At 58.2% G+C, this 27,974-nt stretch overlaps 1 protein-coding gene across 1 annotated transcript; it reads right to left on the bottom strand.

Annotated features, from left to right (window-relative positions):
• Nucleotides 1-978: 978 nt before the first annotated feature.
• Nucleotides 979-18,887, bottom strand: ELP6 (elongator acetyltransferase complex subunit 6). Its single transcript, XM_071560382.1, has 7 exons — nucleotides 18,798-18,887; nucleotides 14,702-14,780; nucleotides 12,118-12,188; nucleotides 5,904-6,034; nucleotides 5,020-5,212; nucleotides 2,155-2,301; nucleotides 979-1,688 (listed from the first exon to the last, which is right to left on the bottom strand). The coding sequence occupies exons 1-7, from the start codon at nucleotides 18,849-18,851 to the stop codon at nucleotides 1,560-1,562; spliced, it is 804 nt and encodes a 267-aa protein (XP_071416483.1). The 5' UTR covers nucleotides 18,852-18,887; the 3' UTR covers nucleotides 979-1,559.
• Between the last annotated feature and the right edge of the window lie 9,087 nt (nucleotides 18,888-27,974).

Consider the following 27,974-nt stretch of genomic DNA (forward strand, 5'->3'; position numbering starts at 1 on the left):
GCACTGGGCCATGTCACCATGCAGGGCTGGCAGCAGTGGCACTGGGCCATGTCACCACCCTGGGCTGGCAGCAGTGGCACTGGGCCATGTCACCACACTGGGCTGGCAGCAGTGGCACTGGGCCATGTCACCACAATGAGCTGGCAGCAGCAGCCCTGGCACTGGGCCATGTCACCACCCTGGGCTGGCAGCAGTGGCACTGGGCCATGTCACCACAATGAGCTGGCAGCAGCAGCCCTGGCACTGGGCCATGTCACCACCCTGGGCTGGCAGCAGTGGCACTGGGCCATGTCACCATGCAGGGATGGCAGCAGTGGCACTGGGCCATGTCACCACACTGGGCTGGCAGCAGCAGCCCTGGCACTGCCCCTCCATGGCAGAGCATGGGGACACCCACGGGACACATGTGATCCTATAGCACACGCAGGGCCTCCTTCCCCTCCCTCGGAGCCTGGCCAGCCTGTCTGGGCTGCCACCCATCAGCCAGGGCTTCCCAAACCCAAGCCAAAGGGGCCATTCCCAAACCTACAGCAGCACAGATCACTGACTCTCCATGGAAAAAGCAGGAATGTGTCTGACTGTTGGAGTTGTCACCCAGCTCTGGAGCTGGCAAGTTGCTTGTCTCTGCCAAGCCTGGGGGATGTTATTCCTCCTCCAGGATAAATGGAAGATCCCAGCTGGAGCAGCTACCAGGAGACCTCTAGGCCTGAGCTCTGCTCCCGGGATTGCCCTCACAGCCGTGGGGAGCCAGGGGACCCACAGCCCTCTCCTCACCCAGGCCTGGGTCATGCCCATTCCTGCCCCCTGCCAAGGAGCCGGTGGGGAGTGGTTCCCCAAGGAGGTGCACAGTTACTCAATCACTCTACCCTTATCTCATTAAAATTATGGATTATTATCCCAAAAAAATGCTTCATTACAGACAAGTCACGTAACTGCTGGTCAGGATTTGGGCTGGGGAAGCAGTGGCTGAGACAGAGACTCATGGACAAGGGTTTATCCAACCCCAAAGCCAAGGATCAGCTTGGGAAGGGCAAGGGATCAGCCAGCCAAGGCAACATCCAGGTCCTCCCAGAGCCAGGCGAGAGGCTGCACATGGAGCACGGCCTTGGACCCGTGTGGGAGCTGGGACTGGGTGCTGGGCACCTCTGCCCCAGAGGATTGCGCCAGGCCCACAGACCAGCCCAGCCCCGCCCGCTGTGTCATCCACTCCTGCAGCGCCCGCGGCAGGGGAGGGGAGGGGGGGCTCCCCCACCAGCGCCTGGCACTGTCTGGAAAGGTGGGGCGAGGCACGCCCAGCCCCAGGGCATCCCCCCTGCCTGTATCCACATGCTCCAAGGGCCATTCCTGCATGTTCGTGCTCCTCTCTTGGCCTGAGTGTGTTGGGAATGGTGTGGGAGGACAAAGGGACGCGGCAGGCCCTGGGCAGGACGATCCCCACTTCAGCACCATTCCCGGTGTGCCGGAGCTTTCCTCGCTGCTCCTGGAAGGCGCTGGCAGAGCTGCCAGGCTGGTTGGAGGCAGGGCCTGGCATTGCCAGGCTCACTCCAGCTGTCACAGCCTCACAGCACTGCAGCCGACAGTCCCCTCGCGAAAAAGGTGACGTTCCGGTCCTGGATCTTGTACTGGTAGACCTGGACGAGATCCTGCTCCCCCACCTGCTGCAGGGACACCCTCTTGATTATCTTCATCTGCAGAGGGAAACGACAGGAGTATCATCATGTCATCCCTTGGGCTGCCCCCACACCTCTGGCTGGCCTGCAGGGAAGGGATCACTGACCAATGACACCTCATGCAGCTGCCTGTCCCTTCAGCCCCTGCTGAGGGACCACACAGGCCCCACAGCCCCCCAGCCCTGAGGAGACCACCACAGGCCACGCTCACATCCACCCCTTGGGCAAACTTCACAGGAAACTGGGATTTTTCTCTGCCAACACCACCTTGGGGTGGGAGAAACCGGTGCTGCAGCTGCTGTACAAACCCTGCAAAGCTTCTGGAGGTGGAGGAGAAGCCTTGGGTGTTCCAGCAGATCCTGGTGCCCACAGGATTGGTCCTTAACCAAGCTGTCCCGGCTGTCTCCCACAGCCCAGGGGACTGCAAGCAGTGCTGCAGGTGACAGGGACATGTGCCACCTGTGGGTGCCCTCCCAGGCCTCACCTGCCCGTGCACATCCTTGCAGAAGCCGGTGGCCAGCCCCTCTGCCCACAGGACCAGGTCACTGTGGTGGCACAGAGAGTTCACAACCAGTTCATTCTCCTCGTCTTCCGAGTCCTCACTGCTGTGAACCAGCACCACGATGTTCCCCTGGAATGGGAGCAGCACACAGGGATGAGCACTGGATGGGCCTGATCCCTCAGGGGAGGGAAGGGGAGATGCAATGGGAGCTTGCACAGAGGTTCTCACTGAGCTGAACTCCAGCAGGAAAATAACCAGCAGCTGCTGGTGGGGGAGAGGCTGGACATGCCCCAGCCATGAACTGGGCTGATCCCACAGAAACTGGGGAAGGTGGGATTGTGCCCCTCTGCCCCACGCAGGTGAGACCCCCATGCAGAGCTGCCCCAGCCCTGGGAACAACAGCCCAAGGACGTGGAGCTGCTGGAGAGCCCAGAGGAGGCCCCGGAGATGCCCCAGGGCTGGAGCCCCTCTGGGCTGGAGCCAGGCTGGGAGAGCTGGGGGGGTCACCTGGAGAAGAGAAGGCTCCAGGGACACCTGAGAGTCCCTGGCAGGGCCTGAAGGGGCTCCAGGAGAGCTGGAGAGGGACTGGGGACAAGGGAGGGAGGGACAGGACACAGGGAATGGTTTCCCACTGCCAGAGGGCAGGGATAGGTGGGATATTGGGAAGGAATTCCTGGCTGGGAGGGTGGGCAGGCCCTGGCACAGATTGGGCAGAGCAGCTGTGGCTGCCCCATCCTGGCAGTGTCCAAGGCCAGGCTGGAGCACCCTGGGACAGTGGGAGGTGTCCCTGCCCATGGCAGGGAGTGAGCCCAGATTAGCTTTGTGGTCCCTCTTACAACCCAAGCCACTCTGTGATTCCATGACCTATAAACTCTGGAAGAGCTTGCTGTGTGCACACTGTGTACACACACAGACACACACACAGACACACACACAGACACACACACAGACACACACACACAGACACACACACACAGACACACACACAGACACACACACTGACACAGACACACACACACAGAGACACACAGACACAGACACACAGACACAGACACACAGACACAGACACACACACACAGACAGACACACACACACAGACAGACACACACACACAGACAGACACACACACACAGACGCACAGACACACGCACAGACACACGCACAGACACACGCACAGACACACGCACAGACACAGGCAGAGACACACACACACACACACACACACACACAGACACACACACAGACACACACACACACAGACACACACAGACACAGACACACACAGACACAGACACACACAGACACAGACACACACACACAGACACACACACACAGACACACACACACAGACACACACACACAGACACACACACAGACACACACACACAGACACACACACAGACACACACACACAGACACACACACACAGACACACACACACAGACACACACACACACAGACACACACACAGACACACACACACACAGACACAGGCAGAGACACACACACACACACACACACACACACAGACACACACACAGACACACACACACACAGACACACACAGACACAGACACACACAGACACAGACACACACAGACACAGACACACACACACAGACACACACACACAGACACACACACACAGACACACACACACAGACACACACACGCAGACACACACACGCAGACACACACAGGCAGAGACACACAGGCAGAGACACACAGGCAGAGACACACAGGCAGAGACACACACACACACAGAGACAGACACACACACACACACACACATGTAATGTGCAGCCTAAAAATAACTCCATTCTCTGTTGTGAGGCAGAGTCTGACTGAACCAGCCTGTTGGGTCGGGCAGATGGCACTGCCTGGATCCAGAGCAGGGACAGAAAGAGCTGCAGCAACACTCACACCATCACAGCTCTGACAGGAAGCAAAGAGGTCCCCAACACACCCACTCCATCCCCAGAGTCTCTGCCTCAGCCGATGCAAGTCATCAAGGACTTAAAAAAACATGGAATTCTCAGTCAATTAAAATGTACTGGAAAGCTTTAGGACACCTAAGACAGGAATAGAAAAGTGTTAGTGTGGTTTACCAGTTTTTAGCTGCTTTGGAGGTAAATACTCTCCACAAGCAGAACATCCCCTGCCAGCACACAGAACAGTGAAGGGCAGGATGATCCCACCCAACACCGGTGCCTTCATTCCCCAGCCCAGCAGAGAAGTGTCTGGGAGGGGACACTGCGATGTGGTGGCAGAGTCTGGGTGTGACTGTGACCATTTCTGGCTGTGGGTGCCCCCAGGAGCTGGCACATCACTGGGGAGGAGATCTCTGTACATCATCACACCCCCTGCAAACCAGCCACACGCCGGTGCTGGAGGTTGGTGGGAGCAGGACTGGGGTGTCCTCCAAAGGGACCCTCAGTTCTGTCCCCTGGGACAGCAACCAGCCCCTCACAGAACCCATTTCTCCTCCTCTGCACACCATAGGTGGGAGTCAGGATTTCTGGAGATCCAAGAAATACTGTTTTACACCTCAAATCCCTGCTCAGGGACACTGAGAGCCCTTCTCTGAGCAGCACTTCCTGGGAATCCAACTGCATGGAATCCTGCACAGGGACTCAGGGACTCACATTAACTCCTGAGAGTGGCTCTAGGCAGGAACACCCTGCATAGGGACTGAGGGACTCACACAGCTCCTGAGAGTGGCCCCAGAGCAACGATCTGAATTTCCTGGACAGCCAAAGCCTTCCCAAACCCCACCCTGGTCAGGCAGAAGGGTAAATAAAGCCAGGCCTTGCTCTGCAGGCCCAGCCCCGCCCAGCAGGGGCAGTACCTTCAGCTGGCAGCACACGGACACTCGGCAGTAGTGGATGAAGTCCAGCACGGCCACCGGGGTGGCCCCCAGGCTGAGCAGGACACTCAGGTCATCCACCAGCAGCACGGGGCCCTTCCAGGAATCGCTGTCCGTGGGGGTCAGGGACACACGGACAAACTCAAACAGGGCTCTCAGGTCAGAGGTGCTCCCACTGCAAGAGATGAAGGAGGTGTCAAGGCCTGGCATCACCTGCATGGGGACCCTCTGACCCAGCCTGTCCCCTCCCTGCTGTCCCCACTGCTGTGACAGTCACCAGGCCCTGCATTGCCCTCAGTCACTGTGTGTGGTGAAACCCTCCCACTGGCTCCAGGGATCATGGAATGGTTTGGGAGGGAAGGCATCTCACAGCCTGGCTCATTCCACCTCCTGCCAGGGGCAGGGACACCTTTCACTGTCCCAGGCTGCTCCAAGCCCCATCCAACCTGGCCTTGGACACTCCCAGGGAAGCGTTTTGCTCTGAGCTTCCCGTGGGACATGAAGAAAGAGAAGTGGGAATAAAATCAAAGCCAGCCCAGCTACAGCAGCACTGTTCTCTTGGATGAGAACAAAACTCCAACTAATGAAATAAAGGAATGAAACAACTTGGCTGGTGTTTTGTTTGACACAACCCTGTGAGTGTCAGAATAAATGTTTTTCTGGACTTTTAACATGCTAGCAATGAGGATGGGGGCAGAAGTCCCCACAAAGTGCTGGGAAGGGGGACAGAATGCCTCTCTGAGCAGCAGGGAGGGACAGGCCAGGAGGGATGTGCCCCGTGCTGGTGTTTCCCTTCCCTTGGGGCCTGGGGGTGCTCCCAGTGCTGGCAGGACAGGGGGCAATGCTTTGTGCTGTGCTGTGCTCACCTCAGGAACTGCAGAGGACTGGGCTGCCCTGGCTGCTCCTCCTCCTCCCCAAACAGCAGGTCAAGGCAGCACTTGAGGCCCTCCAGGAAGACGAGCTGTCCCCGCTCCTTGGCAGCCGTCAGGTTGACTCCCTCGAGAGAGGAAACAGGGGGTTCAGAGGGAGCAGCTCTGGAGAAATGGTGCAAACACAACCACACAGGCCAGCAGCCCAATCTCACCAAAGCTGAGCTCGATGTGCTGACAAAGCCAGTGCTTCAGGGCTGAAACAGGTGGCTCTGTGACACACGGGTGGCACATTCACTCTCCTGTACTTCACCAGATTAAAAAATCTCCACTGTGATTTAAAGGGAGCTCAAACATCCTGGAATTCCTCCTGGGAAGCCAGTCTGGCAGCATGGGAGAACACCAGGTGCCTCTGCAGAGGCAGGGAGAGGATGACACAGGCTCCTCCAAGGAGCTGCTGTGAGCAATCCCTCTGCCCTCCCTCCGTGGGTGGCAAAACCTTTTCATCTTCACTCTCTCCAGCTCGTGGCTGTGGCAGTGCCAACCCCCAGCACAGCCCACACACCTGAGCCAGGCACCCCACCCTTGCACAACACCTGGGAGGGAGCAGGCAGGGCTCCCTGGGAAGAGCCTGGGCCCTGACTCCACACGGAGCAGGAGGAGGGACCACGACAAACTGCCCGGGGGCACGACTCAAACACAGCGAGCTCAGCCCTGTGAGGCCAATGAGAGCCACGAGCTGGGCAAGTCCGGCTCCAACAGGGAGATCCCAGAGCTGCAGCAGACATGGAGCAGGATCCAAGTGGAGATCACAGAAGCACAGAAAGGCTGGGCTGGAGGGGCCTTTAAAGCCCATCCAGTCCCACCCCCTGCCATGGGCAGGGACATCTTCCACCAGCCCAGGTTGCTCCAAACCCCAACTGACCTTACCTTGGACACTTCCAGGGATGGGGCAGCCACAGCTGCTCTTGGCCTGCCCACCCTGAATGTAGAAAAAAACTTCTTCCTTATAACCAAGTTTGTGAGCTGGAGTTCATGAAGGTCAGGAGGGACCTTCTTGCTCTTTCCAACTCCCTGACAGGAAGGGGGAGCCAGGCCAGAGGGGTCTGGCTCTGCTCCCAGGGGACAAGGGACAGAGTGAGAGGGAACAGCCTCAAGCTGTGCCAGGGGAGGTTCAGATCAGAAATTAGGGACAATCACTTTCCCAGAAGGGTGGTCAGACACTGGAGCAGGCTGTCCAGGGCAGGGGTGGATCCCCATCCCTGGAGGGATGTAACAGCCCTGTGGATGTGGCACTTGGGGACATGGTCAGTGGTGGCCTTGGCACACAGCGAGTGGTGCCCTTGGCAGTGCTGAGGGACAGTTGGCACTCAGTGGTCTCAGGTCTTTTCCAGCCTCAGGAATTCCACGCTCCCATGATCAAATGCAGTACAATTACTTCCTGGGGGGTTGGATTAGGTGACCTTTACAGGTCCCCTCCAACCCAAACTATTCCACATTAACTTCCCAGGCTCAATTTTGCAGCACTGTCACTTTGTACAATGATATTCAGACTAATCTGAGGCTTGATCAAACTCCTGCCTGTGGCATCTGCTCCTGTTTTGAATGGAAGCTGCCTGGATTCCCAACCCTGCACATCCTGCTGCCTGAGAAGAATGTTTCCCTTATTTTCCTGCTATTTAGCTGGGAAGGAACGTGTGCCTGGATGTTCATTCTGCTCCAAACTCGCTCTACAAAGCAATGGATTCTTTTTCAGCACTTCCCCCCAGCAATAACTTCCAAATATCAGCATTATTGGGCAATTCCAAGCACACCTGATGGAAAACTTTCTAACCAAAGACAGAACCAGCTTTATGTGGCAGGTGAGGAGCAGGGCATGGCTGGCAAATAAATACCTGTTGTGCCATAGGACTGGGCTGGGCTGCCCAGGAGCCTCACAAACCTCATTCCCTCAGGGGTTTCTGAGTCCACAGGACTGGGAACCTGCTGAAATGCCATGACCAAATTCACTATTAACATCAGTAACTCAGCAACTGAGTGGCCATCAGTGACCAGGCTTGGCCACCTCCCCTGGGCTGAGCCTGGAGCAGGGAACAGCCCAGAGGGACCAAACGGGGACAAACCTGTTTGTCCTTTAAAGCAAAACAAAGTTTGTCCAAACGAGGGTGGGAACACCAGCCTGGCAAAGTGCCCTGGTGCTGTTAGTCCTGCTACAGCCCAGCATGTTCTCTGCAAGGTCATGGCAAAAAACATGGACTGTCCCTGAAAATGAAGAGCAAACCCTCAGGAAAAGAGGACACAGGCACAACATGCCAGGGAAGGTTTTTCCTGCGAGTGAAAACACATCTCTGCATTTGGCTAACACACAAGGAATTGGTTTGGGGCTGGCCAAACCCCCAGGGAAGCAGCAGATACCTGCAAGCACCACTCCAGCTGTGTGTAAGTACTCACTGTGTAATTGCACAGGGGCTACAAGGACCAGACCCACAAACCAGTGCTGTAAAGATGGTAAAATGCCCCCTGGCTCCAGGACCTTCTTCCCAGGCCTGGGACCATCCTGCTCCCAGTGGAAACCAAGAGCATCACTCAGCTCTGAAGCTCTTCCCAGTGCAGTCCTTCCTGAAGGCATAGTCATGGAATTACTAAGGTTGGAAAAGCCCTCTGAGATCATCGAGTCCAACCATCCCCAGCACTGCCAAGGCCACCTCTGACCATGTCCCCAAGTGCCACATCCACAGGGCTTTGAAATCCCTGCAGGGATGAGGATCCACCCCTGCCCTGGGCAGCTGTGCCAGGGCTGGACAGCCCTTCCCAGGAGGAATTTCCCCACTATCCAACCTGTCCCTGCCCTGGCCCAGCCTGAGGCAGTGCCCTCTGCTCCTGACCCTGTTCCCTGTCCCTGTTCCCTGTCCCTGTCCCTGTGCCCTCTGCTCCTGTCCCTGTTCCTGATCCCTCCCTGGCTCCCCCCTCCTGGCAGGGATTGCAGAGCCAGAAGGTCCCCCCTGAGCCTCCTTTTCTCCAGCTGAGCCCCCCCAGCTCCCTCAGCCCCTCCTGCTGCTCCAGCCCCTTCCCAGCTCCACTCCCTGCCCTGGGCACCTCCAGCCTCTCAGTGCCTTGTTGGGAGGGGCCCAGAACTGCCCCCAGGATGGGAGGTGGAGCCTCAGCAGTGCCAGTGCAGGGCCTGGGTCTGTGTCACACCGTGGCTGGGACAAACCAGGTGCCATTGGCCTTCTTGGCCACCTGGGCACACCTGGATGGAATAACACAAAGCAGGTGGCTGCTCACAGTCCAGATTCTCCCAAGCACTTCCCAGAGGAACTACAGCCTGATGCAGCAGCTCTCCCAGCCAGCATGGGAAGTGCAGGGGTTTGTCTGGGGCTCATCCCCGAGGAAGAGGAGATGGGACAGGAGGAGCTGGTCCTCTGTGGAATGTGCAGTTCCCCTCCCTGCAGCTCAGACACTGCTGAAATCGGGGTTTGCTGCAGCCAGGGACTGACATCCCAGCTGGCCTCCTGTACAGACCTACAGCAGCAAGTCCTTCAGCAGAACCAGGAGTGAAACTCCTCTGCTAAGAGCCCCCTTTACTGAGCCTGATGTGCTCATCTGGGCAAGGGAGGATTAAAGCAAAGACAAGATGTGATGGAAACTGGGATATAAATAACTGATGTTGGGCAGAGGTTGGGAGGACTCACACCAACCAGCCACAGGGGCACCTGTGAAGTTACAGTGTAAGAGTGACTGAAAGCTGAGAGCAGCTCAGCCCTTCACTGAGCCCCCGGGCAAACTGTGCAGTTCTCATCACCTCCTTCATGGCAGCCACCTCTGTTGGAGTGTCAGACAGCAAACCATCCTGACCTGCACTGCACGTGAGCTCCAGCTAATCCTCCTCCTCAGCCTCTCCCACTGGGACACGACAGCAGCTCCTGTTAATCCACACCAGGGAAACTCACCATGTCAGGAACACAGAATAGAATCACAGAATGGATTGGGTTGGAAAAGACCTCTGAGATCAGCAAGTCCAACCCTTGATCCAACCCCACTGTGATCACCCCGACTTGATCCAACCCTGACTTGATCCAACCCTACTGTGATCACCAGCCCAGGGCACTCTGTGCCCTGGGCTGGTGATCACAGTGGGGTTGGATCAAGACGTGGTGGATTCTCACTCAGTGCCACATCCAGTCTCATCTTAAACACCTCCGGGGACAGAGAATCCATCCATTCCAATGCCTGAGCACTCTCTCTGCAAAGAATTTCTTTCTGTTCTCCAACTTAAATGTCCCCTGGCAGAGCTTGAGCCCATTGTGCCCCCTTGTCCTATTGCTGAGTGCCTGGGAGAAGAGACCAACCCCCACCTGGCCAGAACTTCCCTTCAGGGAGTTCCAGACAGTGCTGAGGTCACGATCCTGCTTTAGGAGCAGGCAAGGATCCCACATTTACCAGCTGAATCCCTCCCCACTCAGCTGCTGTGCCCCAATTCCTGTCCTATTTAACAAGTTCCCCTCAAGATTTCTCCTCTCTGCACCACAGAGGCTGGGACAGCTCCGTGCTGGGACAGCCCCGTGCTGGGAGCTGGTTTGCCCAGCAGGGATCTGCTCCACAGGGGAACAGCACGTTGAGATCCACCTGTGAGTTACAGCTCCACACGAAATGCTGCCTTTGCTCAGCCTGTTTCATGCACCTCAGACCACTGAGCTCCCTTCAAAGGTAAGAACTGAGCAGTGACTAAAACACAGTCGTTCAGCAGCACCAAAACTCAGGCCCTACAGTGGGTGCAACACCTGGCTGGCTCCTCAGCACCTGGCAGGGTTCATGGATTCCCAGCAGAGCCAGGGGAGGGAGGACCAACACAAGCCCTCACCCCTCCAGCCCTGGAAGGTCACCTGGGCTTCCCACCTGGGGCGTTTCCCCTCTGAGTGTTGTACAAGTTGCTGAGAGCAGCAGTTTGGAGCTCAGGCAATTTGCTGACACAGGGAGTTATCCTGCCTACCTTGTCTCTGTTTAATCATTTCAGGGCACACATAATCCTTGCCCCCACCATGGGAAGGAAATCCCTGAGAACATGGGAACGTGTGGCTCCTCACACGGCTCGGACTGGTGGCTTGTCCCACAGGTGTCCCTCTGAACAGGTGACCCAGCTCAGTGTCACCATGGGACAGGACACACAGTCCCCTCAGGAGCTCCCGTGTCACACAGCCAGCATGTCCTGAGGGTGTGCAGGGGCCCTGGGAGCTCCCGTGTCACACAGTGTGTCCTGAGGGTGTGCAGGGGCCCTGGGAGCTCCCATGTCACACAGTCAGTGTGACCTGAGGGTGTGCAGGGGCCCTGGGAGCTCCCGTGTCACACAGTGTGTCCTGAGGGTGTGCAGGGGCCCTGGGAGCTCCCATGTCACACAGTCAGTGTGACCTGAGGGTGTGCAGGGGCCCTGGGAGCTCCCATGTCACACAGTCAGCGTGTCCTGAGGGTGTGCAGGGGCCCTGGGAGCTCCCGTGTCACACAGCCAGTGTGACCTGAGGGTGTGCAGGGGCCCTGGGAGCTCCCGTGTCACACAGCCAGCATGTCCTGAGGGTGTGCAGGGGCCCTGGGAGCTCCCGTGTCACACAGTCAGTGTGTCCTGAGGGTGTGCAGGGGCCCTGGGAGCTCCCATGTCACACAGTCAGTGTGTCCTGAGGGTGTGCAGGGGCCCTGGGAGCTCCCGTGTCACACAGCCAGTGTGACCTGAGGGTGTGCAGGGGCCCTGGGAGCTCCCGTGTCACACAGTGTGTCCTGAGGGTGTGCAGGGGCCCTGGGAGCTCCCGTGTCACACAGTCAGTGTGTCCTGAGGGTGTGCAGGGGCCCTGGGAGCTCCCGTGTCACACAGTCAGCGTGTCCTGAGGGTGTGCAGGGGCCCTGGGAACACCCACACCATGGCATTGCCTCCCTTGAGGGTTAAGGAAACTCCATGTACCAGTGTGGGCCTGTCTGGGGAATGCTGATGCCCAGAAAATATTCCTAAGCACAGAGCAAGAAGCTGCCCAGCTCCTGGCAGTGCCCATGGGGCTCCTCACAGCTAGAGTTTTTCCCTGATATGTTCTCCATTCCCACCACAATCCTGGAATCCCCACCAAGACCCGGAAACATCCCATGCAATTCCTGTCCCCCATTTCCAATCCTCTCCACCCAACAGAGTCCATGTGGAGCTGTGATTATGAGCCAGTGCCAAGAGACTCACCAGTTTCTGTGCCACGATGTTGTAGTGACTGAAGGACTGGAGCAGGGCCACGAAGCAAACCTTGCAGCCAGCTGGGGAGGACAAACACGTGTCAGCAGCTCCCCCTGGCAGTGCTGTCACCAAAGCCCATCACTCACAGCAGCCAAGCCACAGACACGTCTGGAAGGACCTTGACATGAGGCAGGTCTAGGCTGAGCCCTCCTTGGTTTTTACCCTTCTGGAGGAATTCTGCATTAAGGGAAATGTTAGTTGAAGGAGAGAGGGAAAGGACAAGAAAAAGATGACATCCCAGGAGTGTAAGGCCCCTGGTTTGCCTCGTGCCCTGGGACCTGCTGGCACTGTTTGCTGGGGTTACTGTAAGGGGGCCAATGGCCGACCATGACATGAACTGCTGAAACCACCGACGTGCCAAAATCCCCATTTGGGCTCTCACAAGGCAGGTGGCCTTGAGAGGAAACACACAGAACAAGGACCTGTTACAGACACCCAACCCACTAAACTGTGATTTTGGAAAGCCACGTGACAGCCTGGCCTTAGGGGTATGAACACAATCAGTGCTTGTCAGGACATGGATTTCAAGTGGAACAAGTCAGTGGCCCCAGCTGAACCCGCACAGGGAGGTCCTAAAGGTTTGGGCACTAAGCTGACAACACAGGGGTGCTGCAGACAGGGAACAACTGCACCCAGGTCCTGGGGAAGGGAGCAGGGGACAGCAAGGACACCGGTCCTGAGACACACTCACACCCACAGGGCTGCCCACCCACGAGGGAGGAAGGCTCTTCCCAGGCAGTGGGGCAGCTCCAGGCACCAGCTCCAGCTCCCAGGGCAGCCCCAGCTCCCAGGGCAGTCCCAGCTCCCAGGGCAGTGGGGCAATGCTGTGGGTCAGCACCAACTCCCAGGGCAGTGGGGCAGGTCAGCCCCAGCTCCCAGGGCAGTCCCAGCTCCCAGGGCAGTGGGGCAATGCTGTGGGTCAGCACCAACTCCCAGGGCAGTGGGGCAGGTCAGCCCCAGCTCCCAGGGCAGTGGGGCAGGGCAGTGGGTCAGCCCCAGCTCCCAGGGCAGTGGGGCAGGGCAGCCCCAGCTCCCAGGGCAGTGCTGTGGGTTGGGGCAGTGCAGTGGGTCAGCAGATCAGCAGAGTCACGATGGGCTGTGGGCAGACCCCGGGGCAGTGGCTGGAAGCCCCTTTGAACCCCTCACACCATTACCAGCCTGCTCCCCATGACATTTCCTGCAGTTTCCCTCCTTCCATTCAGAACAGAGTATTTCACAGCAGGGACAGCCCCAGCTGGGCAGGGGCAGCTCTGGGGGCAAAGGCCCTCACTCACTCACCCCCTGCCCAGCACTCTGAGCTGCCTTCCAAGCCTGAAAGTACCAGACTGGCTGGAGCAGGGGCTGTGCCAACAGAAAGCTGGAGGAGCTGAGTCCAGAGCCTGCTCCACACCATGGGAGGTTACCCACTGGGGAAACTGTTCCCAGAACAGCAATTAGGCAACCTGCCAGGCCCTTTGTTTGCTTCTTTACTCACTGTGAGCTTATCTGTTGTTAGTTGATGCTGATATGTGTAATTACATTATACAACACCGAGGCAGTGAGGAACTGCAGTCAACACCTGGCTGTCAGGGACACACAGGGATCCCCAGGATCGGGGACAAAACAAGGCACAGACACCACGGGATGTGCCCAAGGACACAGAGCAACTCCCAGCAGCAAGTCAGGGCTGGGATCCACAAATCCTGACCCCAAAGCTTTGTGTTAACCCCAGGGTGCCTCACACTCTGCAAAGCCACACTCTGCTCCTGGAGCAACACTGGGGGAACCTCTGAGGCTGCCCTGCCCCAGGAGTGAGGAACCTGAAGCTGCCCTGGCTCAGGGGTGAGGAACCTGAAGCTGCCCTGGCTCAGGGGTGAGGAGTGAGGAATCTAAGGGTGCCCTGGCTCAGGAGTGAGGAACCTGAGGATGCCCTGCCCCAGGGGTGAGGAGTGAGGAACCTGAGGATGCCCTGGCTCAGGAGTGAGGAACCGGAGGCTGCCCTGGCTCAGGGGTGAGGAGTGAGGAACCTGAGGATGCCCTGCCCCAGGGGTGAGGAGTGAGGAACCTGAGGCTGCCCTGGCTCAGGGGTGAGGAGTGAGGAACCTGAGGATGCCCTGCCCCAGGGGTGAGGAGTGAGGAGCCTGAGGGTGCCCTGGCTCAGGAGTGAGGAACCGGAGGCTGCCCTGGCTCAGGGGTGAGGAGTGAGGAACCTGAGGATGCCCTGGCTCAGGAGTGAGAAGCCTGAGAGGTTCCCTGCCCCAGGAGTGAGGAACCTGAGGATGCCCTGCCCCAGGGGTGAGGAGTAAGGAACCTGAGGATGCCCTGCCCCAGGAGTGAGGAGTGAGGAGCCTGGGAGGTTCCCTGCCCCAGGAGTGAGGAACCTGAGCATGCCCTGCCCCAGGAGTGAGGAGTGAGGAACCTGAGGATGCCCTGCCCCAGGAGTGAGAAGCCTGGGAGGTTCCCTGCCCCAGGAGTGAGGAACCTGAGGATGCCCTGCCCCAGGAGTGAGGTGCCTGGGAGGTTCCCTGCCCCAGGAGTGCTGCTGCTCACCCACCTCGGAGGTAGAAGGACAGGAAATGGTGCACCAGGAAGCTGCCATCTGTCCGGGTGTCCCGCAGCAGTGTGAATTTACCCTGGAAAACAAGACACAAAATAACTTAGCAGAGGAAGATGAAGGTACAAACTGCTCTTGATAGACAAGGTGCCTGCTCAGGCTACAGGGAATTCTGCAGGTGTCAGTCAGAGGACGAAGTGGACAAGCCCAGCTCCAGCTGCCTGTTTATAAAGGGATGCCAGCACTTCTTCTGGATACAGAACATGGGAAGGCACCTGAACCACTGAATTGTTAAGGCTGGAAAAGCCCTCTGAGATCATCAAGTCCAAGTGCAAACCCAGCACTGCCACGTTCACTAATGAGCCACAGCTCCATGTGCCCCATATGGAATTCAGTTTTCTGAAAGGGCCACCCAGCATCTAAAATCCTCTGCTGAGGCCCCAGCTGGACCCCCACACGTTGTGCCCACCCCATGCCCTGGGAACCCCCAGCTGCTGCAGAGGACACTGAGCTGCAGCTCCCAGAGCTGCCACATCCAGAGCCTTTGGTGCTGAACATGATCCTCATGGGGGTTCTGAGCAAGTTCCACCTTCCAGCTTTGTCCCAGTGTCCTTCAACTCACAGTTATCCTCCTTCTGCAAGTGGCAGGGGACAACAGCCACCCCCTGCAATCCCAGTCCACCCTCCCACTGCCACAGCCAGTGTCGTTGGTGTGTTTACAATGCCAGGCCAGCCAGAGCTGCTGCTCCTCCTGCCCCAAACAGCCCCCCCGGCCCCTCTTCAGGTTCATCTCCAACATGCCACACCCAGGGCAGGAAACCTTGTGACCAAACCTGCCTGGTGCAGCAGAGCTCTGGGCACGGGGGATAAACCCTGTTTGGTCAGGCAGGAAATGAATTCCGTTCATCAGTGTGTGCTCCTTATCAGCCCCAGCCTCATCAAGGTGTTTGTTTCCATTAAAGTCTTGGCCAGGATGTTCCTCTAATCAATACAAATCACAGAAGGGCTGCTTGGAATCACACAGAGCTTACTGAAGTGGGGTGTTCTTAACCCCCCAAACAAGCCTTTTGCAGCAACAAGACACCTCTGCACAGGCAGTTCCCAAGGGATCCATCAGAGCAAACTCCCCAGACCCTACAGCCTGAAGTGGAGTGACTGGAACAGCAGATATTGAACAGGGCTGCAGGGAAGGCAAAGCACAGGCCAGGGCAGAGAGGCTGCTCTGCCTCAGCAGAGAGAGATCTGCCCCCCAGAAGGGGCTGTGCCCCAGTGACCACTGCAGGGACAGGGGCTGTGTCCCAGTGACCACTGCAGGGACAGGGGCTGTGCCCCACTGACCACTGCAGTGACAGGGGCTGTGCCCCAGTGACCACTGCAGGGACAGTCCCCCAGTGACCACTGCAGGGACAGGGGCTGTGCCCCAGTGACCACTGCAGGGACAAGGACAGCAGCCCAGTGACCACTGCAGTGACAGGGGCTGTGCCCCAGTGACCACTGCAGGGACAGGGACAGTCCCCCAGTGACCACTGCAGTGACAGGGACAGTCCCCCAGTGACCACTGCAGGGACAGGGGCTGTGCCCCAGTGACCACTGCAGGGACAGGGACAGTCCCCCAGTGACCACTGCAGTGACAGGGGCTGTGCCCCAGTGACCACTGCAGTGACAGGGACAGTGTCCCAGTGACCACTGCAGTGACAGGGGCTGTGCCCCAGTGACCACTGCAGTGACAGGGACAGCAGCCCAGGGACCACTGAAGTGACAGGGGCAGTCCCCCAGTGACCACTGAAGTGACAGGGACAGCAGCCCAGTGACCACTGCAGTGACAGGGGCTGTGCCCCAGTGACCACTGCAGGGACAGGGGCTGTGCCCCAGTGACCACTGCAGTGACAGGGACAGTCCCCCAGTGACCACTGCAGTGACAGGGGCTGTGCCCCAGTGACCACTGCAGTGACAGGGACAGTGTCCCAGTGACCACTGCAGTGACAGGGGCTGTGCCCCAGTGACCACTGCAGTGACAGGGACAGCAGCCCAGGGACCACTGAAGTGACAGGGGCAGTCCCCCAGTGACCACTGAAGTGACAGGGACAGTCCCCCAGTGACCACTGCAGTGACAGGGACAGCAGCCCAGCGAGCACAGCAATGAGACTTGTCCTCCACGATGAGCCTGGAGGAGTCTTGGAGCTCCCACACGGTTATCCCAGTTATTCACTCCCCCTTTTTGAGCCCAGAAAGCCATTGCTGGGGATTGCCCTTCCAAGGGCCAATCCTTCCTGTGGCACCTTCTCCCTGTGCCCCAGCCCACTGTCCCCACAGGCTGCGAGGGAGAGGCTGCAGCTCCTTGTCAGGAACGCCCTGGGTGGCGTGTCCCTGGTTTGCCTCCAGGGCACTCGCACAGATTTCCCCGAGTGTTCCCTCCCCATCAGACCAGCCCCGCCCCGCCCTGGGCAGCCTGACCAGCAGAGCCCTCACTGGTGGTTTCCTGTGCAGGGAGAAACTGGAGACAAGGGGGAAACTCAGACTTACAAAAATCATTGATCCCCCCAGCCCTGTTTCTGTTAGCTCAGCCCGTATCTGGCAGTAGAAACACGGAATAACATGTAACACATGGGTAATTAATTAATAATTACTGCTAGCCCTGTGCTCTGTGTGTGGGCACACACTGGGGAAGGGCTGGGGCATCCAGAGGGGCCTGGCCAGGCTGCAGAGCTGGGGCTGTGCCAGCCTTGGGAGGGTCTGCAGGGGCAAGGGTAGGGCCTGCACAGGGGGTGGGAGAACCCCCAGTGTGAGCAGGGGATGGGCATGGAGGGGATGGATGGATGGATGGATGGATGGATGGATGGATGGATGGATGGATGGAGGGATGGAGGGAGGGAGGGATGGAGGGAGGGAGGGAGGGAGGGAGGGAGGGAGGGAGGGAGGGAGGGAGGGATGGGTGGATGGATGGGTGGATGGATGGGTGGATGGGTGGATGGATGGGTGGATGGATGGGTGGATGGATGGGTGGATGGAGGGATGGATGGATGGGTGGATGGAGGGATGGATGGATGGGTGGATGGATGGGTGGATGGAGGGATGGAGGGAGGGATGGAGGGAGGGATGGAGGGAGGGAGGGAGGGAGGGATGGGTGGATGGATGGGTGGATGGATGGATGGATGGATGGATGGATGGAGGGATGGAGGGATGGAGGGATGGATGGATGGAGGGATGGATGGATGGAGGGAGGGAGGGAGGGAGGGATGGATGGGTGGATGGATGGGTGGATGGATGGGTGGATGGATGGGTGGATGGATGGGTGGATGGATGGGTGGATGGATGGATGGGTGGATGGATGGGTGGATGGATGGGTGGGATGGGATGGATGGGATGGATGGGATGGGATGGATGGGATGGGATGGATGGGATGGGATGGATGGGATGGGATGGATAGAGGGATGGATGGATGGATGGATGGATGGATGGATGGATGGATGGATGGATGGAGAACAGTCCTGAGGAGGAGTTGGAAATGCTGGCGAATGAGAGACTGGAAACACCCCAGACATGCCCAGAGCAGCTGTGGCTGCCTCATCCCTGGGAGTGTCCAAGGGCAGGTTGGAGCACCCTGGGACAGTGGGAGGTGTCCCTGCCATGGCAGGGGCTTGGAATGGCATAAACTTTAAGGTCCCTTCCAACCCAAGACACTCTGGTTCTACGATTAACGTTTTACCCGTACAGTTACCACGCTGGGTTCGGGTGTTTAGTTCCAGCGTGACTTCATTCGCACAAAACCTGCCTGAATGAACTAAATCAAGTGCCCTGAAAAACATGAAGCTGTAGAACACCCCTGGGCCGGAGCAGCGCCGGGGCTGAGCCACATTTGTGCTGTTATTCACCACACGGCAGCGACCACACACGGGCACAGCGCGGGAGCAGGTCCCGGGCGCTGACAGCGGAACCAGCTCCGAGAGGGGCCGCGGGGAGCCGGGACCGAGCGAGGGACGGGCCGGAGGCCGCTCAGCCCCGGCACTGCCCGCGCCCCTCGCAGCGTGCCCCGCCGCTCCCAGCAGCCCCGGCCGGTCCCTCCCGCCCCCGGCCCGCCCCCTCGGCGCCCTCTCACCGCCTCCGGGCGCTCCGGGGAGGCCCCGAGCAGCTCGTTGAGCTCGGCGAACATGGCGGCGGGCGCTGAGGGGCGGCCGAGCGCGGGAACGGAGCGGGCAGCGGGGAGCGGCTGCGCATGCGCCGAGCGGGCGGGCGGGAGAGCGGGGGCGCCCCCTGCTGGAGGGGGCGGAGTGCGGGGTCCGCGTCCCGCCGTAATTAACGGCTGAGATCCGCGTCCCGCCGTAATTAACGGCTGAGATCCGCGTCCCGCCGTAATTAACGGGGCAGATCCGCGTCCCGCCGTAATTAACGGCTGAGATCCGCGTCCCGCCGTAATTAACGGCTGAGATCCGCGTCCCGCCGTAATTAACGGGGCAGATCCGCGTCCCACCGTAATTAACGGCTGAGATCCGCGTCCCGCCGTAATTAACGACTGAGATCCGCGGCCCCCCGTAATTAACGGCTGAGATCCGCGTCCCGCCGTAATTAACGGCTGAGATCCGCGTCCCGCCGTAATTAACGGGGCACATCCGCGTCCCACCGTAATTAACGGCTGAGATCCGCGTCCCGCCGTAATTAACGGCTGAGATCCGCGTCCCGCCGTAATTAACGGCTGAGATCCGCGTCCCACCGTAATTAACGGGGCACATCCGCGTCCCACCGTAATTAACGGGGCACATCCGCGTCCCACCGTAATTAACGGCTGAGATCCGCGTCCCACCGTAATTAACGGGGCACATCCGCGTCCCACCGTAATTAACGGCTGAGATCCGCGTCCCACCGTAATTAACGGGGCACATCCGCGTCCCACCGTAATTAACGGCTGAGATCCGCGTCCCGCCGTAATTAACGGCTGAGATCCGCGTCCCGCCGTAATTAACGGGGGGAGGGGGAAAAAAAAAAATCCGCGTTCTACCGTAATTAACGGCTCAAATTGACGTTCTACCGTCATTAACGGGTCAAATCCGTTTTCTACCATAATTAACGGGGCAGATCCGCGTTCTACCGTAATTGAGAGGTCAAATCCGCGTTCTACCGTAACTAACGGGTCAAATCCGCGTTCTACCGTAATTAACGGGGCGAATCCGCGTTCTACCGTAATTAACGGGGTAGATCCGCGTCCCACCGTAATTAACGGGGCAAATGTGCGTTCTACCGTAATTAACGGGGCAGATCCGCGTCCCACCGTAATTAACGGGGCAAATGTGCGTTCTACCGTAATTAACGGGGCGAATCCGCGTTCTACCGTAATTAACGGGGTAGATCCGCGTCCTGTCATAATCAACGCGGCAGATCCTCATTCTACCATAATTAACGGGTGAGATCCATGTCCCACCGTAATTAACGGGGCAAATCCGCATCCCGCCGTAATTAACGGGGCAGATCAGCATCCTACCCTAATTAACGGGGCAGATCCACGTTCTACCGCAATTACCGGGCAGGAGCCGCGTCCCACGGTAATTAACGTGGCAGATATGCGTTCTACCGTAATTAATGGGGCAAACCCACGTCCCACCGTAATTAACGGGGCAGGACCTGCGTGCCTCTATAATTAACGGGGCAGATCCGCTTTCTACCGTAATTACCGGGGCAGGACCCACATCCCACCGTAATTACCAGGGCAGATCCACGTCTTACCGTAATTACCGGGGCAGGACCCACGTCCCATCGTTCACTAATTGGTCTGGATCCCCGTCTCATCATAACTGATGGGGCTGTATCTGCATCCCATCATTAATTAACAGGGCTGGATCCTCATCCTGTCATTCATTAATGGGATTGAAGTGCCATCCGATCGTTAATAAAGGTGCTAAATGGGACTGGACCCTCGTCCCCAGCATTAATAAATGAGTACGAAACGGGACTGGAGCCTCATTCCATCCTTAGTCAGTGGGAGTGGATCCTCATCACAGCGTTAATAAACTGGACTGGCTCCTCATCCCAACAATAAAGGTGCTAAAGGGAACTGGATCCCAGTTCTCATCTCCAGCTGGACTTGGTGTCCCTGTCCCCACCCTGATCCCTGGCCCGGGGGTGCCCCTGCATTCCTTTGGCATCCCCCCTGGTTTATATGGCACATTCTCGTGTCTGGGGCACATTTGGGCCAGTTTGGGGCAATGGGACATTCGGGAGGGATCTGTTTCTCTCTTTATATTTCTTATTATGCCAATCTCCTTATGGAGAATTGTGTGGCTGAGAAGTGCTGGAGCCCGGGATGTGCTGAAGGGGCTGGAGAGGTGATTCTGGAGCCCGGGATGTGCCAAGGGATGCCGCTGGAGCCCGGGATGTGCCAGGGGATGCTGCCGGAGCCCGGGATGTGCCAGGGGATGCCGCTGGAGCCCGGGATGTGCCCAGGGGATGCCGCCGGAGCCCGGGATGTGCCAGGGGATGCCGCTGGAGCCCGGGATGTGCCAGGGGATGCTGCCGGAGCCCGGGATGTGCCCAGGGGATGCCGCCGGAGCCCGGGATGTGCCAGGGGATGCCGCTGGAGCCCGGGATGTGCCCAGGGGATGCCGCCGGAGCCCGGGATGTGCCAGGGGATGCCGCTGGAGCCCGGGATGTGCCAGGGGATGCTGCCGGAGCCCGGGATGTGCCCAGGGGATGCTGCCGGAGCCCGGGATGCTCCGCCGTGAGCATTAGGGGGCATCCCACGATCCTGATAAACACCAAGCACCGGGAAAGGGGAGGGAGGCGCTGCCGTGGCTCGGCTCTTTGGGCCCGCAAATGACCCACACTGAGGGATTGTGAGGCTTTGGGAGGGCAATCGAAGGGGACAAGTCTGAGGAAGAGACGGTCACCAGCACCTCGGGGAGTCCCTGAGCTGCGGATTCCCAGCAGAAGAGCTGCGGGAACACAAGAAGTGTTTGGCTCAGCCTCGCTTTTCCCGCACCTTCCCCTTAGGATGGTTGTTGTCGGAGAGAGGGGCTGTGTGAAGGTTTGGCCGAGCCACTGCAGCTGCTTTTCTCTTTATTCCCTGTGTTTGTGTGTGTGTTACCTTTCAAATGTATCGTCCCGCCCTCCCTGCTTTCCTGGGAGCGTTTGGATGAGCGTTCCCAGCCCCGGAGGTCCCGCAGCTGCCGCAGGGACGTTTTGTGTCCCTTCCTGTGCCCGAACCGGTGACTGGGCTCTGAAAGGGACTTCCCCTCCCCTTTCCCTTTGATACCTTCAATCCTGAAAAAGCTGCAGCTCAAAGCGTCTTTATAAAAGTCCAAATCGCTTGGCTTTTGTTTCCCCCCCCCTTTCAGGGCTCTGGGAACCCCGGGCTGATCCCAGCGAGTGCAGGAACCGGCTCAGTTCTCGCAGCCAGAGCCTCAATTCCCAATTCTCCTTTGAGAGGGCCCGGCTCCTTCCGGGCTTCTGGATCACAGCGCTGGGCTGTGGAGCCGCATCCTGACGGCAAAGGGGCCCCTGGAGCCCGGAGGTGCCCCCGGAGGTGCCCCCGGAGGTGCCCCCGGAGCTGCCCCACCAGGGCTCTATCGCGATTCAGGCAGAGCCGCCCCCTTTTGTGTGCCCCGCCACGTTCCCCTCCCCGAGGTTCCCTCCCGGCTCCTGCAGCAGCCGCAGAGCCCTCAATGCCTGGAAATGACATGTTAAATCCTCCCTTTTTCTCTCCCGGTGGGAAGGGGACCAGACCCGCATGCAAAGTACGGCGGCATCTCTCAAACAGCTCTTGTCCTTCCTCAGATATTCCTCCCCACATCCCAGGCTTGTTCCCGAGCGAGGATCGTGCTGTTGAAGCTGCCGCCCCTTCCCCTCCGTCTGCCCCGGGTTATCTCCCGTATTTACCGCGGAGCTTTGCCCAGGGCAGCCCGAGGGGATCCAGAGGTATCCACAGGGACGCTCCTGTGTCAGGCCGGGGGGTAAAAAGCAATTCATGCCCAAAAGTAGAAAAAAACCAGCAGGACAAACAAAACCATTGAATCCTGCAGTGTTTGAGGTGACCCCAAAGCGTGGCAGGGTAAAACCTCCAGGTAAGTGTATGGAAAATGATTTTTAGGGAGAAGGCACCTGGATTTAACTCTTTGATTGTTATTTATTGCTGAGCTATCCAGGATATTCCCATCCCCGGGAGTTTTGGTGCACAAATCCAATTCCACCCCAGCAAAAGGAGGGTTTCTCCCCCCTGGACGCCTCGGCCTTTGCTGATACAAAGCCAAGAGCTTTGGGGATGCTCTGGAGTCAGAAAGGAGCATCAGTGCTGGGGCCAGCGAGGGGGAGCAGCCGCAGATGCGGGGCCGAGTCAATGGGCTGGGAAGAAAAGCCTCGGGCCGAATTGCACCTCCTCAATGCCCGGCCCTGACACGGCAGGAGCAGCTGGAGGGATAATGGATGAGCCGAGCCAGGGGCCAGATTGCTCTGAAGAAATGCGAGAGCCAGAGTGAGAGAGGCTGTGCGAGGCAGTGACAGGAGTGGGGACAGGGAGCCCCATCCAGCCTCACCCCTCTGCCCTGACCACCCCCTTGTCTTTAGAAAACCCAGGGAAAACTGCTCTCCTTTGGATGTTCCTGTGTCCTTTATCCTGGCAGGGCTGGGAAAAGCCCTGACAGTGAATCCACAGCCCCCAGGTATTCCCAACCCCTCTGGGCTGGGATCCCCTGAGGCTGGAGAGCATGGAATGGTTTGGGCTGGGCTGCAGGGACAAGGCAGCAGAGAGGGGATGGGGAAGGATGGATGGATTGGGATCCTGAGGTAAAATGGCTGAGCTGCCTTTAAAGGACTCCAACAAAAACACGGAACAGGAACAGCATCAGAGCATCTCCCTCCTTCACCTTCTCCTCCACTGCTGCCTGAAGCCAGATCTGCAGCCTGGGGGTATCCTCACCTCAAGCTATCCCTTGTCCTGGAAGATTTCATGGGAGATGGGGGCAGAAAAATACAAGAAAAATAGAGAAAATTGACAGGAAGGGCAACGATGTTTATTCTTTCCCATTTGGAATACTTTTGCCTGTTTGTATTCACATAAACAAACACATCCCCAGTGAATGGAGCAAGCAGGAAAACGCAGGAGAAAATTAATAAGAATTGCCAGAGTGAGCCCCCAGAGCAGGGACAGAGCTCACAAACCTGCTCTGCAGAGTCTGGCAGAGGGTGGGAATGCAGTGCTGACATTTCTTGTGGAGGAAAAGCAGGATCACTGAGCACGAGGGGCCCGGAGAGGTGGCTCAGAAAGATCCACTCAGCTCCAGCCTCTGTTGGCAGATGTTGGTCCATCCTGCCCGAGGAACCCCCAGTGGCAGCCCCACAAACCCCCTGGCAGGTCCCTCCAGCCCCCCACTGTTCCACTCCTTGTCCCACCCAGGCCTCCCTCACTGGGTTTATCCAGGGCTGTTCATGGCTGTGGGGAATAATCTCCTGCTTTCCAAATGCAGGGAGAGGAACAAACCAGTCCTGATTCAACCCTCAGCTCACCTTTAAAATTCACCTCACCATTTCAAAGCAAAATACCACTGGCTCTCCACAAGGGATCCCAAGGCCTTTTCCAGCAGAGACTGAAGAATCCCTGGGAAATGTGCTGAAACCAGCAGGGCTCTGGCAGCAAAGTCAGCTCAGCAGGGAAGCACCGAGGCCCTGGGGATGGCTGGGAGCAAAGTGGGATCAGAGCAGGCAAGGGAAGCGCTGTCCTGTCCCAGCTCCAGGAGTCTGGCTCCCTAAAGCCAGGGATCCTCTGGGCCAGTCTGCTCCTCCCTCACACTCCTCACCCTCTTTGGCCCCTCTTCCTTCTCCTCACTCTCCCCATCCTGCTGTTCCTCTGGCCCCCTGACCATTCCTGCTGCAGCACTTCCATCTCAGGGCTCTCTCCCACAGCTTGTCTTTTCCTGCCCTCTCCTATTCCCGCTGATTCCACGTCCTGAGGACAACACCGACCACTGCAGAGATCCTTTGCCCACCCCACATCTGCATTCCCAGCCTGGATCACCAGGCAGAGCTCAGCCTACAAATGGATCTCTCCTCCTCTTTTCCAGTGTCTGCACAACCCCCCGAGCCTGGGGCTCCCTCCCCTCCCTGCCAGTCTGCCATGGCACCAGTGTTGTCTCTCTGCTGCTCTGTGTCCCCCACCCCCCAGACTGGCCCATCTGCTGTCTCTTCCCTCCATGTGAAGTTCTCAGCTCTCAACAAGAGCTGCATTTTCACACTGTGTTTTTGGAGCTCCCAGAAAAGGTGACTGAGACTCCAGAGAGCTCCTGCAGGATGGCCCTGGAGTCCTTTAAATTGTATCCATGGGTTAAATCAGAGGGCAGGAGTGGGTTGGGTGGGAAGGGATCTTCGAGACCATCCAGTGCCACCCCTTGCCATGGGCAGGGACACCTCCCACTGTCCCAGGTTGCTCCAAGCCCTGTCCAACCTGGCCTTGGACACTTCCAGGAACAGACAGCCACATCCACAGGGCTTTTAAATCCCTCCAGGCATGAGGTCTCCACCCCCGTCCTGGGCAGCTGTGCCACTGCTGGGTAACCACTTCCATAAGGAAATTTTCCTGATGTCCCCCCTGCCCCTGCACTGGCCCAGCCTGAGGCTGGTCCCTCTGCCCCTGTCCCTGTGCCCTGTCCTTGTTCCCTCTGCTCCTGTCCCTGTTCCCTGTCCCTGCTCCCTCTGCCCCTGTCCCTGTGCCCTGTCCCTACTCCCTCTGCTCCTGTCCCTGCTCCCTGTCCCTGTTCCCTCTTCTCCTGTCCCTGTTCCCTATCCCTGCTCCCTCTGCCCCTGTCCCTGTGCCCTGTCCCTACTCCCTCTGCTCCTGTCCCTGCTCCCTCTGCCCCTGTCCCTGTGCCCTGTCCTTGTTCCCTCTGCTCCTCTCCCTGTTCCCTGTCCCTGTTCCCTCTGCTCCTGTCCCTGTGCCCTGTCCCTGTTCCCCCTGCTCCTGTCCCTGTTCCCTGTCCCTGTTCCCTCTGCTCCTGTTCCCTCTGCTCCTCTCCCTGTTCCCCCTGCTCCTGTCCCTGTGCCCTGTCCCTGCTCCCTGGAGCAGAGCCCGACCCACCCTGGCTCCCCCCTCCTGGCAGGGATTGCAGAGTGTTTCAGACTCTTCCCATGTCTCCCCTGGTCTCCAGATCTCCACACTTCCCACTGCTCTTTCCTGGATCTCTCATCTTTCTCCGGTGTCTCCTGAACCTTCTCCCTTGGGTTCCACCTCTCCTTACATGGCACACCCCAAAGTGGACCTGCCCTTGCAAACCCTTATCCCTCCCTCTGCTGCCAAACACATCTGAGGTGACTTTGCCTGATTTCTGCCTAACAGGGCTCAGGTGGCTTTGTCTGGTTTCCCGGGTTCAGAGGATGAAGTTCAGGGAGCTCTGAGTGGCCTGTTCAGTGTTGCCATCACAGCAGTGACCACTGTCCCGGGGCCAGCACAGCACCTTATTCATTGGGGTGGGCATCTGCTTGCACTTGGCATCTTTAAAGACTGGGTTTTTTTAAAAACAACCCTGATTTGAAAACAAACCAGTGAACCCCTTGGATTCCCAGCCTCCTTTGGCAGCCACCTTCCCCCTTCCCTGGGTCCCGACCAACACTCTCCTCCTGCTGATGGAGCCTTTTCTTCTTCCTCTTAACGATCCCTGCCCATTTCCATCTCAATTTGGCCCTTCTGATGTCTCCCCACATGCCTGTGCTCCCCTTGTAACTGTCCTGAGTAATCTGACCCAGTTCCCACTTCCCACAAGCCTTTTTTCCTGAGCCCGAGGTCAGTGAGAGGCTCGTGCAGTGGCCAAGCTGGTCCCTGCAGTGTTTCCCCCCGGGCTGGGCTGTGTGTGCCCTTTGCAGGGTTCCTCTGAAGCCCTGCCAGCTTCCTCAGCTCCCTTCACTTCCAAACCTGCCTCCCCCGGGATCCCCCTCCCCACTTCTCCAAGTGTCTCGCCATCCCTTCTCTTTATTTTTCCCGTTTCTTCCACATCCCTCCGTGAGGGGCATGAACTTGGTCACTCCATGCTCAGGCTCAGCCAGTTTTCCTCCTGCCTTTAATTCCAAACCATTCCCTGGGGAGTGGTTGCCACCATGGCCAGTGCCCCTCTCCCAGTAGGACCAGTTACCCGCTCCCTGTGCTCCCAGTGCCACAGGGGGCTGCCATCCCAGTGCATGCCCAGCTCATCATTTCCACACTGGGCATGTTACAGTTTATGAAGTTAAAGGAATTTTGCTTTTCTCCTGCCTTTAAATCCAACACGGACTCAGTTTATTACTGGAATCTCTCCCTGTTCCAGCCAGGCCGAGGGTAATGGAGTGACTGGTATTTCCCATCACTAAATACTGACTCCTGGTGCTTTCTGGCTACACCAGGACCAGTCACAGGCTCCCCCCAGCCAGGAGGCAGCTCAGGGGTGGTGGGAACACCTGGATGGCGCCAGAGATGCTCCCACAGTGACCTACAGGACATGTCTCCTCCCAGATCTGCCTTTGGGTCACTGGGAACATCCCAGAGCTCCCCATATAACACTCCTGTGCTGGAGGGTGGCAGAGCAGCCCCCAGGGATGGTCCAAAGGGGTTTGGGAAAGGTCCCTCAAGCCTGACCCTCCTTTCCCTGGGGGCTGCAGGTGGAGGGAGCAGGACCATGCCATGGGGAGGAGGGTGGACAGGAGCCCCAGCCAAGGGGAAAGGAGACAGCCAGCCCTGTCTTCCAATTATTCCTCAAAGGGAAAGGGTGTGGGACCAAAGGGAATGGTGTCAGGGGTGTCTCAAAGGGCACAAGGGGCAGACATGGCACTGCCAGCTCCAAGCAGCTCAGGGAGGGACGGACAGACCTGGGATCCCAGAGGAACAGTGTCTGCAGCCAGGGCAGAGGCCAACAGGGACCGTGGAGCTGCTGCTCCCACCCCTCCTGCCCTCCTGCCCACCCCTGGCCTGGACCTGGCTGGGGAATTGGGACGGGCTGGGGAATGGGGACTCTTGGCCACTGAATCAGGACTCAACTGGTGGATCAAGACTGTTGGTCAGAGAATCTGGACCCTCATTCAGTAATTGGGACTCTTGGATAGTGAATCCTGACTCTCAGCTGATGAATCAAGACTTGGCTGGTGAATTAGGACTTGATTGGTCAATTAGGACTTGGTTGGTGAATCAGGACTTGGTTGGTGAATCAGGACCCAGGTGGTGAATTGGGACTCGGTGAGTTGGGACTCAGTTGGTCAGTCAGGACTCAGCCATGAATCCCAACTCCAGCTATTTTGTCCCGGGCAGCAGGAGCTCATCAAGGGAAGAAAGGCCCCT

This window comes from Pithys albifrons, chromosome 7 (assembly GCF_047495875.1).
Source record: "Pithys albifrons albifrons isolate INPA30051 chromosome 7, PitAlb_v1, whole genome shotgun sequence".
Lineage (NCBI taxonomy): Eukaryota > Metazoa > Chordata > Aves > Passeriformes > Thamnophilidae > Pithys > Pithys albifrons.

Excerpts from the sequence above, each read along its gene's own strand:
- ELP6 (XM_071560382.1), bottom strand. The coding sequence starts at position 18,851 with ATGTTCGCCGAGCTCAACGAGCTGCTCGGGGCCTCCCCGGAGCGCCCG. Across the intron at positions 12,189-14,701 it reads CCTGTCCTTCTACCTCCGAG|CTGGCTGCAAGGTTTGCTTC; the intron begins GTGGGTGAGCAG and ends TGTCCTCCCCAG. Across the intron at positions 5,213-5,903 it reads AGTCCTCTGCAGTTCCTGAG|TGGGAGCACCTCTGACCTGA; the intron begins GTGAGCACAGCA and ends CATCTCTTGCAG.